Source organism: Ornithodoros turicata, chromosome 1 (genome assembly GCF_037126465.1).
Source record: "Ornithodoros turicata isolate Travis chromosome 1, ASM3712646v1, whole genome shotgun sequence".
NCBI lineage: Eukaryota > Metazoa > Arthropoda > Arachnida > Ixodida > Argasidae > Ornithodoros > Ornithodoros turicata.
In genome coordinates this window covers 118,133,010-118,144,836 of record NC_088201.1, presented here as the reverse complement: position 1 = coordinate 118,144,836, position 11,827 = coordinate 118,133,010, and the positions used below count along the sequence as shown (strand labels likewise).

The 11,827-nt window shown below is 44.4% G+C and overlaps 1 protein-coding gene across 1 annotated transcript; it reads left to right on the top strand.

The window, feature by feature from the left end:
* Nucleotides 1-8,495: 8,495 nt before the first annotated feature.
* On the top strand, nt 8,496-9,343 carry LOC135384166 (uncharacterized). Its single transcript, XM_064613392.1, has 4 exons — nt 8,496-8,582; nt 8,748-8,880; nt 8,940-9,013; nt 9,071-9,343. Exons 2-4 carry the CDS (start codon nt 8,877-8,879, stop codon nt 9,341-9,343), a joined length of 351 nt encoding a protein of 116 aa, XP_064469462.1. The 5' UTR covers nt 8,496-8,582; nt 8,748-8,876.
* Nucleotides 9,344-11,827: the final 2,484 nt, after the last annotated feature.

Here is an 11,827-nt window from a genome sequence, read left to right as displayed (position 1 = left end):
CTTGTCGCTTCTTTTTATGCGATGGGTTTCAAATTCCCGGTATGGGTGGGTATGGAAATCTTTTTCACTTTTACATTCTTGCGCCATAGCCACGGACATGGTGGGGTGCCCTGCAGCCTCTTTGCAACAAGGCACTTGATGTCTGTACGTGTACGCATACTATGCCAACTATGTGCTATTGCTCGGTTGGTCGGTTATACGTTACGTTAAATAGTCACCTACTGTGGAACTGAAGAGCATTAGATAAAAATGAATCCAAGGTATAAAAAAAGGCCGCTGTTTGTTGTCCCTGCAATTATATGTCGTGTCTTCCAAAAACGCATGAAAAATGCGGTCGCATTGTTCCACTGGGGTTCCTCTCTGCCTTCTCCAAAAACCAAGCTATCTTAAGCGCCTATACGGGCACATTTCATTCGAGATATTTAGGAGGCTACCCTTAGTGCCCCAGATGAACAGACAGAACAGACCGTAGACACGCATTGTGCTCTGGTGCCCATTGGCCGTTTTGGTTTTGAGGATACAAATCTGTCGGGTCAAGGCTTCGGATGCACAGAAAAGACCAGGCAGGCAAGCGAGGCAGGCGCAACAACCAGACGATGCCGCTGTTTTGTATGGCGATTTTGCCATGTGGCAGCCGCAAGAAGCTCAAGCTCCAAGTACCCACATACGAAAGCTTCATTGAAAGTCTTTCGATATTCGTTGATTGTGGTACCTGCAACATACTGGTAAGTGAATTCGTTTGATCCATTCTGCTATAAAGTCCGCCGCCTGTTCAGCGGTTCATGTGTTTACCCGGTAGTGGCGAACAGTATAACAGTGGAGGCAACGATATGATACCAGATTTCGGAGAGATGATAGGTGAGCTAGCTTATCGCATTCTTCCGGCCGCTGCTATCAATACCTTCCCTCAAGCGTGATTCATATACTACACGTGTTCAACGGCGGTCTGGCAATGCCATAAAAAGGCACCGAACGGGCCTACCATTTTTAGATAGCATGAAAGTATGCTGCCGCGCACGATGTATTAGGGTAGTTTCATTTTAAATCGAACAACGTGTGAAAGTCGTATTTTTTAATTCGACCAGAAAAAATATATGTTAGAGGACAGTTCAAACGACGCAAATCGCGCCACGTGCGACGCTCGTGCGTGAAGTAGTTTCCGCGTAGGAGAGGGGGAAAGTCGGAGGCTGCTTGGGCGCGCTTTCTTCTGGACCGACTTTGACGGGATCTAGCACCGCTGACCTTATGTCTTGGAACTGGAGGATTTTTGTGATTATAGGCTGCACCACAGACACTGTCCACAGCCACCCACAGAACTCTGAGAGCCACATATTTTCTGTTAAAAAATTCCAAACTTGGCGTAAACGTTCAAAAAGGCCAAACTTTTTTACCAATTTTCGTCATGACGGAACGTCTGAGAACATCGATCTTAGTTCCATTCGATAGGACGTTGAAAGAGCTTTCGTGCTGTATAGAATTCACTTTTCTCAGCCCAGTTGTTTCTGTGTTATTAAGTTGAGAATCACACATGGTAGGCTAAAATTGCCAATGTTGCATCTCAATTTTCTCAAGAATGCCATCTTCGATTTCTTTGATTATTTTTCAAAAGGTGGCGTCATGTCTGTACTTTAGACGTCAAGTGAGACAATCTTTTATTTTTGGCTGAGAGACGCGCAGCGATTTTTTTTGTCAGGCAGGGTGCACGAGGCTGCGGCCTTGCGCGCCCCACCCACGAGCACGCGACCTTCAACCTCTTCTTTGCTATATGTGTCTCGTTGACGGAGAAATCAATGACCACACTGCGTAAGCTTGTTGTAGTGTCCCCGGAGCATCACTTTACGTTTACCCAGTGGTCTCTCAGTTCCGTCAGGCTCATTCAAACCGTGGGAGAGTACATGAGTTGCCTGTTCGCCCTTGACAAGAAGCCCCAGTTCGACGAACATACCGACAAAGCAGTGAGAAGAAACGAAGCACTTCGTAGAGATCTTTATCCACTGGTAACATCTTAGCTTTTGTTTCAGGTTGCCGCCACTCCCTCAGGCAGTGTGAAAGGCACATCCTTTTCATTGGTAAAAGAACGAAAATCGAAAGTTTCGAAAAACGTAAAATGTGCCCATTGCGAGACCCCTGCAGGTGGTGGCTGCCACCATTGGATTAGCATCATCCGACAGCTTTAGACATGACCTTTCACATGATATAAAGTGACTGGGTTCAAGCGCATTCTTTGTCCGCCTAGTATCGCAAAACCACGAGCGGTACGCGAAAATTTTGCATGTTCGATCTTAATTATTTCTAAAAAGCCGGAATATTTTTCACGATTTATTCCACAGGGGCAGAATTATGCCGGTACTTTGCGCTGCTGGTAAAGTGCCTTTTCTCCTTTTGATTGAGACGTAGGGCTACCTTTCCGCGGAGCGATTTTTCCACACAATGGCGCTCTTCGAATGTTTACGAGCGCGTTTTGCTTTGTAGTCTGCTTTGTAATTTAATGCCCAGGTGTTGCATTATGTACTTATTTTGCACTTATGGTACGTATATTTATTTTTTCCTTTGGAGACGCAGGGCAATACTTTCGTGGGCGACTTGAACTTGCTATTACGCACTGTCATGGGAGTCGCACGCACGTGCGCATATTCACTATTCTCCCGCACATGTGCTTGAGGCAATGCACATACGCACGCTATGAGGCTGTCGTGCGAGTTCATATTAAGAAGGCAGAACTACGGCCACAGGGGACAGAAAGTTACAACACCTGAGAATACAAATTTGTGGCCGCGCGGTTGCAGTCACCTCTTAACTTGGGCGCAATAAGTGATAGTTCCGAAGTTGTGCATGCTCGCTTTAATTAGTTTTATGCTCCGTAGCGTTATTTCGGAACCACGACGGGTGGTACAAAACCCGTAAGACCGCTGTGATGACAGTTGCTGCTCTCAAGTATAACATGAGCCCTCACCGAGATGTGTGAGTGTCACCGTGGGAATCAAAATTTCCGACAGAACAACGCACAACTAAAATCCCTCGTTTCCGGTTGCCGTAGGTACCTTAAACCCTCGGTGTGGTCTTCAGTAGTCCTTCTGGCATCCATGCGCTTGAACCCATTCACCTTATATCATGTGAAAGGACATGTGTACAGCTATCGGATGATGCTAATCCAATGGTGGCAGCCACCACCTGCAGGGATCTCGCAATGGGCACATTTTACGTTGTTCGAAACTTCCGTTCTTCGTTCTTTTATTAATGAAAAGGATGTGACTTTCACACTTCCTGGGGGACTGGTGGCAACCTGAAACAAAAGCTAAGATGTTACCAGTCGATAAAGATCTCTACGAAGCGCTTCGTTTCTTCTCACTGCTTTGTCGGTATGTTCGTCGAACTGGGGCTTCTCGTCAAGGGCGCACAGGCAACTCATGTACTCTCCCACGGTTTGAATGAGCCTGACGGAACTGAGAGACCATTGGGTAAACGTAAAGTGATGCTCCGGGGACACTACAACAAGCTCACGCAGTGTGGTCATTGATTTCTCCGTCAACGGGACACATATAGCAAAGAAGAGGTTGAAGGTCGCGTGCTCGTGGGTGGGGCGCGCAAGGCCGCAGCCTCGTGCACCCTTTTTGACAAAAAAAAAATCGCTGCGCGTCTCTCAGCCAAAAATAAAAGATTGTCTCACTTGACGTCTAAAGTACAGACGTGACGCCACCTTTCGAAAAATAATCAAAGAAATCGAAGATGGCATTTTTGAGAAAATTGAGATGCAACATTGGCAATTTTCGCCTACCATGTGTGATTCTCAAGTTAATAACACAGAAACAACTGGGCTGAGAAAAATGAATTCTATACAGCACGAAAGCTCTTTCAACGTCCTATCGAACGGCACTAAGCTCGATGTTCTCAGACGTTCCGTCATGAAGAAAATTGGTAACAAAATTTGGCCTTTTTGAACGTTTACGCCAAGTTTGGCATTTTTTAACAGAAAATCTGTGGCTCTCAGAGTTCTGTGGGTAACTGTCGACAGTGTCTATGGTGCAGCCTATAATCATAAAAAACGTCCAGTTCCTAGACATAAAATTAGCGGTGCTAGATCCCGTCAAAGTCGGTCCAGAAGAAAGCGTGCTCAAGCAGCCTCAGACTTTCCCCCTCTCCTACGCGGAAACTACTACACGCACGAGCGTCGCACGTGGCGCGATTTGCGTCGTTTGAACTGTCCTCTAACATATGTTTTTTTCTGTGCGAATTAAAAAATACGACTTTCACACGTTGTTCGATTTAAAATGAAACTACCCATTACCTTCCCACCATGCTCGTTACGCTCGCGATGATAGGAACCGCATGTACGTTAGACTCCTATCCCCTAGATCTCGCTTGTCCGTTTTCGCGTTTTTAATGCGTGCGTCCAGAGAAAAGTTTCTTTGGCGACTAGCTGTCGTGATGAGAGTGCTAGGCACAAGCCCCCAGCAGACCACCGAGGGGCTACGTGGAATCGGCCATTAGCCAGTGGTCTGTCAGTCCGGCATGGACAGGTTCGTAACATGTACTCCTCATGTCAGCGTTTTTCTTCTCGTCAGTCTGTTCACGTTCCTGCGTTTCCTCCGTGCCGTTCTAGAGCCTACATTGTGCAACCTTAATCGCAGTTTAGATTATGTATCAGTCTGTTTACTAACCCTGGTCATAGCTCGCGCGTAATGGTGTTACATTTTAGCCAACAAGTCTTTCACTCTGGCAACGTTTTCCCCATCTGTCTTGGATGCTAAATGACAATTCTTTCCCAATATGTGTGAAGGTATATGATGACGACGTCAAGGACTACATCGATATCGACGAGGAGGAGCCTGTTCCAGAAGCAGCAAAAATAATGGTGGCCAGGAAAGAGATCTCAGACACAGTTCTGACGTCACCAGTGAGTAGATGCTTATTTACCGTTGGGGCTCAGCGCGTTCATTTAAACAAAGTTTATCATTTGTCAGCAATTGCTCCCCGAGTTCAGGTCACTATTTTCAACTAGGCGAAGTTTTGAGAAGTGTTAGGTAGCACGGCGAGCAGTTGGTTTGGAAACTTAAAGCCGACAGTTCGGACCCTGACGGGCGTTCGGATTCTACTGCTAAAAGACAGTACTCGACACCTTTTACCGTATGTCGAACAAGTCTGAAAAGCAAACGGTTTTTTGAGAAAATTGAATTTAATCGAATGGGCTGGCCATATCGGACTTCTGTTACAGTTTGAGACAATCAGTGACGTCGGAGCAAGGGCACTTCGCTCCGGCGATTGGACCAGAGGCCGCCCTGTTTATACCCGACGCATAATGTAGTTGGTAGGGAAAGGCCGTTATCTTCAAAAATTAATTTCACGGTGATGGATAACAAGGGTGGTCAGAAGAGTCACAAGCAAACGTGTGCTGGCGTCCGTTTAGTTTATGGGTTCCGGACTCTCCCTTTAAGCTGTTCAACGCCTGATCGATATAATATACCTCTGTCAGACGGGCACATATACGGCCCTTAAAGTTACGGCATTAAGGAATGGCCGCAAGTTACATACGGCCCTAAGCTCTGGGGAGCTGCCAGACGGTATCCGTGAAGGCATTTTGTCGATGATGTCCACGTCGATAAACAAGTCGGTGAACGTTGAATGTAATGTAGTGAAATCACGCTTTTTCTATACTGAAAGTACACGAAAACAACTTTTTGTTGGTATTTTCAAAATACAACAGCAAACTATATTTGCTTTTAAGTGCTTTGGATATTTTTTTTGAGTAGCGTCCGACTTTTTGGATGCAGACGACACGGTGCGATGCCGCATGCAGTGGTTCGAGGGTGTCACTACGAACGTAGCTGTACAGATGGGATAAAAAGCGAAGCAAAGTGCAAAAACGCCAGAAAAAAACACACACACAAAAGATGACAATATTACGTCGGGTAAAAAGCATTTTATTTCGAATTGAATTAAATTTGCTAAATCCTGTTTATGGTGTACTTGGTAACGAGGCTTGGGCGGTTTCGATGGAATGCCGTAGACTTGCGGGAACGCCGTTGCCCTTCTACCTCAGTTTTGTCGCAAATGCATTATTGGTGACCGTCTGGCAGGAAGTTAATGACAGTATGCATTTACGGCAGTGACCGTTAAGGCCGTATATGTGCCCGTCTGACAGGGTTAATACTTTCACGACTACCTTCAATTTTTCGTGTTCGCCGTCATTCGCGCATTTTGCTTGTTTTATAAGTATTTTCATTTACTCCCGGCATACTGTGCGGCGCACTTCGTAGTAAGTTTAGACAAACTTCGGAAGCGCTTTGTTTTAGTAAAAAAAAAGTGTGGTTCAGACGGCAATTTTAAAAAAACTCAACAAATACCCTAAATTAGCACTTTATCGAAGCTGCATCAAGAGACGGGTGAAGTCTAACACCGTCGACCGCATAATATTCTACCAGATCAATTTCTAGTCAGAATTTTTGGTACGTTTGGTGAAATAATGTTTCAAGACTTCTATATCACCAGTATTTCATTTCATTTTTATGAGGTCTTATGGGATTTATGTTTATCCAGGTGGCACCTGAGGTCACAAATATCACAGAGTCAAACTGTGACTTATCATTCACTGTCCAAGCACCTCGGTAAGTAAATACTCAAGACATAATTGTGCCTATATGCACCTCACTCCCACGTTTGAAAGAACATGAGCAGACGCACTCGAACGAGACACTATGCCTAGTATCACTCGCCTACCAGGGGATTTCTTCTGTTCATTTTTCTTTTTTGCACAAGAGTAATCGAGAAATTACTCTTGGTGTATGTGATGTTCATATACACTCGTTCTTTCAATGGGGGTCCACGGTAGTTTGGTCGCTTCTAGCTCATTTTATCATCTCCTTTCTATCATTTAAAACACGGAAAGATACGATTAATGAAAGTGGCAGTCCATTATCTGTGAACATACTAATAACTATATAAATAACGCCCTGAGCGAGCAAAATTTAAACGATTACGGATAACGTGTACTGCTTGATTCGACCTCAGTTTTTTATGTTGCAATTCCGGCTGGTGACGTGAACCTGTTGACCGTATTATCGCAAATATCAAACAGATACATGTGCTACGAAACTATGTGTCGCTCATGACGTGGTTGTAAACGTTGCAACTACTTTTGTAGGGCTGGTCGAAGGGCGAAAGCACACATACCAGACTCATAGATAGAATGTTCTATATTGTACGCGGATTTCAATATGCGCTGCCACCATCCATGCGGATAATCGTAATTCTCCTGTCATTCATTTCCTTCTTGTGTGCGCAAAACAGTAACCCAAAATGTGGCATTGACCTCCCTGCGGAACTAAGTCCCGCTTCCGGTATAGAGTCCTGACACGCAAATGGCGCGGACTTGTATATGAAGCGTATTAAAATGTCACATCATTTGATTTGATCAATGATAAAACGATGCTATGCTGACTTTCTATAAAACCGTTAAGCTGAACGATATCCTATGCAGACGGTCTTGTCCCAGTGCGACATGCTGTACTTTAGAAACTTCACTTTCAACCAAAGTCAGTCACTATGCGCACCTTTTTCTTTTTGTTGAAATTTGCTTCCAGAACCCACATTTCGTGAAGAAGACTCCTTTCTTCAAAGCCCCTACGACTATAAGAAAGTACTCTTCCCCTCCTTTGGATCCTACGGTCGAATTCTGGACACCGGGAAGCCTATAAGCGGTAAAGTTCGCAGATTTATTGTCTGTGAACTGTTTCAAGCATGCGTTAAAGTCACATGACAAGTTCTTCTTCCAAATTCTACTGTCCACCACACAATTCAGCATGCCAACATCTGCACTATTTTCTTCTCTGTAGGTTCCCTTCACAGAGACTGTACCATCGCATAATTGATCAGCTGCTCACGAAGCATCCACACTTGAAGGACCATTTGGGAGATGGCATGGTACCCTGCATCCTTTTGTTTGTCACTCTGTCCTTCCATGACAGTTTCCATTCCCTCTTGTTTCTTTACTCCTTTACTTATTATGCGTGCTTCCTCCCGTTTCATCTATTTCTCCCTAGGAATAGACGACCCGTGGTCTCACCTGCCTTTCCTGTTTTATTCAGCGCATATCCCCCCTCTCATATTAAGATGAAATCAGTGTTGTAATACTTCATACTTTTGGTTCACTTGTTCTGATCCCTTTTCAGGAGAGCTGGAAGAAAAGCCTTCGTAGGGAATTTAAAAATGAAAGACGGAAGCTTCAAGGTGACATACCAATCCTCACAAAAATGCGGGAGCGACACACGGCGAAAAGGAGGCCTGTAGAAGCTGCTGGGCAGTCTCCTAAAGATCTGCGCCTTTCGGTGGGACCCACATCGTGTTATTCCACAGATGTCTGATATGGCTTTCTTTTCAGCATGCGGACCACCTTGTGCTTCAGGGGGAAACAGGAAACCGTCGCACAGCATAGGCAATGGCTTGCCACAACGGTACCCTCTGTCGAGTCTCCTGCCTACCGAGAAAAAAGACTTCTCGTAACAGGCCAAGCTCGTCATGAGCACACCAAAGCACTAACAGTGTATGAAGCTCTGCGTGTTTACCCCTTCCTAAAAGATGAGCACACGGTATGCCATGCCCTCTGTTCCGCATGCAAGTCAGCTCTGCAGTAACATGTAGATTATTCGCAATGGCAACACTAACACTGGTTCATCTGATTTCATTCAGTGGTCCCTGTGCTTTTCTCATTCAACTGCCCTAGGTCGTCAACTAATTAAATTTCTCTCTGACAGCTCCTTCTGGAGTTCGAGGTGTTGTACCAAAGAAATCTTCTTCCCCTACTGGAAGAAGGATTCCAGCGCCTCCTTGAGCTCATCAACGAGCACGGCTCAGAGGATGAGGTTCTTCTCATCACGGAGAGCATGGGTCAGTTTGTTTGCAGCTGCCATTAGTTCCAGTCTTGATTTCGTGTACTTTTATTTCAGAAGACACCAGCGAAGTGGGACTCAAAATAATTGCAGCCAGGTGTAAAGAAGAGCTCTCCATCTTCATAACAGAGGTGGGTGTCCCTTCATCGTGTATGATTATATACTTACTATACGCATACATATTTCAGAACGAAGACATGACCCCCTTTCCCGTGTTACGACGACAAGATGGAAGCATCAGTCTCTTTGTTGATGCTGAGCGTGTCTGCGACTGCTCCTCCATGCTTCTCTGTCTGTCATCACTGTTCTCAGCCTACTGGATCTTCAACGTCAGATACCAAAAAAAAAAAGGTGCTGACACTATCACCTTCATTGAAAGGGCAGTCTTGAAATTGTCAGTCACCAAGCCGCGGTCAAAGTGTGTAGACCTCCTGCACACTTTTCATGCTCTGGACAAATAAAATTCCAGGCAAACATGTATTCTGTGTCTGTGTAACTGTCAGAATTAAGATTAGAGGGTTAGTGGCATAAGGGCTTTATTCGTGCCTAAGATAATCCCTGTAAAGAGTATGTGCGATGCCACCTTTGTGATACCTTGGGCATTTCTTTGTATGCTGGTGGGTGTAAATAATTATACCTTAGGTTTATTTTTTGCACCCCTTGTGAGGTTTCAAATTATGACTACAAGTGTACCAGCCACATCTTTGGCATGGTATAAATCTAGCACCTCTCGGTATATTTTTTTTGCACCCTATGGCAGGTATCAGATCATCCCTTGGGGTATGTTATGTGCGCCTGTAGTAAGGTATATTTTCTGCACCTCTGGATATATTTTTTGCACCCTAGGGCAGGTATCAGATTATACCTTAGGGTACATTATGTGCACCTTTACTAAGGTGCATATTGTGCACCCCGGGTATATTATTTGCACCCTATGGCAGGTATCGCATTATCCCTTGGAGTATATTATGTGCACCCTTGGGGAGGTGTACATTCGGCACCTCTGGCTATATTTTTTGCATCCTATGGCAGGTATCACATTATCCCTTGGAGTATATTATGTGCACCCTTGGGGAGGTGTACATTCGGCACCTCTGGCTATATTTTTTGCATCCTATGGCAGGTATCACATTATCCCTTGGAGTATATTATGTGCACCTTCGGTAAGGTATATATTCTGCACCTAGCGGTATAATTTCTGCACCCAGAGGTATATACATCTATACCTTGGTTGAGGGCTATATTTTGATACCTTAATTGAAGGTATACGCTTTATCCCTCTTGGGGGATGCGCCACAGGACAAGCCATTTATACCTCTAGAGGCATAAAAATGACTGACAGTGTATAAGGCAGGGACAGGCTTATTCCGGTGCATTTTTGAAAGAAAGGTCACCGTATGTTACGACTTACGCTCTATATATAACACCTTATGTCTCCTTTGTTGTCATACAGAGCTTGGAGAGCGGTGCCTCGAGCATGTGTTGACGTTGCTGCCACTGAAAACCGAATGCAAGGAGGGCCTCGTCTGCCACCAACAAAAACACGTCTGTGTGGCAGAAGACGAAGTTGGGTGACGAACGACCATTCCGTTAACTTATAGTTTACTTCCACAGTCCTTTGTTTCTGTGAACTTCCTAATTATGTTGAGGCTGTACTTAAATATAATAAAATCATCTGTCAAATATGTCATGATTATCAGCGGCACCGTGCAGTGGATAAAAGCACCTCTACTTTTGTGATAGATCCAATGTCATGCTGAAGACTGGCAGCGGGTAAGTTCGAATTCTACCACTGGGTTTTTCCTGGGTGTTCCGGAAGACTTTTCAGACGGATGTCGACGAAGTGAGCATTCCCAAACCTATCCCTAGTTGGGTAGACCCTAGAGTAGCTGACCGGTCGAGTAGGTTTGAGAACGCATGTTTCGCTGTCATTGAGTAAGCATGGAGGCGAGTGGATATTTTTTTTCGGTAACCAATTAGTAATGCAAAACAACTGATAAATTGACTATCGATAGATTCGCGAAACTACCGATAATAGAGAATCGATGGTACTGTCAACAGTCTGAAAATATCGATGACTGAGTACCAATAGTTTTGAAAAACTATGGATAGTTTTACCATAATTGACTACCGATAGCACTCTTCTTTTATTTCCCTTCACTGTCGATAGCTAGATTTGATTCTGACTACCTATGCTTTCATTCCACACATCTTCGTTTTCGCACTGGCACAGTGATAGCGAAAACAGAATTATGTGCAACACAACTTATTTCCGAAAATTTAGCCGTAATTATGAATGATACATTTCAAGTAGGCAAAAAGAAGATGCTCATCATAAAGTCGTACGCACTCATCAGAGTGCTATGCCAGTCAATCCAGTGCATAGAGTATCACGTCACCTAGCGATTGGTTCCAGCCGCATGAGAAGCTCAGGTTCTGCGGTTCAAGCTCTGGTTCTGGAAAGCTGATCTGTGTTGTATTATAAAACTTGTATAGTGGTGAAGCATTTTATTTTTCTATTTTTATCTGCTCCCCGATAGTTTTCCGATAGTGTACTACCTATAGTTTTCTTTACTATCGGCAGTCAGCGATCGATAGTATTATCGATAGTATTGATACTACTACCGGTAGCTGTGCATCACTAGTGCGAAGTCGTTATGGACCTCCTACATTACACGACGGCTACATCGTTTCTAAAAATCATACAACACTAGCCAAGTGCTATCCAATTCCAAGTAAAAATACGGTAGCAAGATTCAGTAAAAATCCGCAATCGCGATTATTTTCCAGAAGCTTGGGGAGCTTGACTTAAAAAAAAAAAGGACAATACACAACGATACGAAGTTTGCGTGAATGACTACATAACTGATGCGCGTGGAATATAAGGCACATATGCAAAATACTTTGGCAACTGCGGAAGTGAGGCCCGAATTTTTAAATGTTAC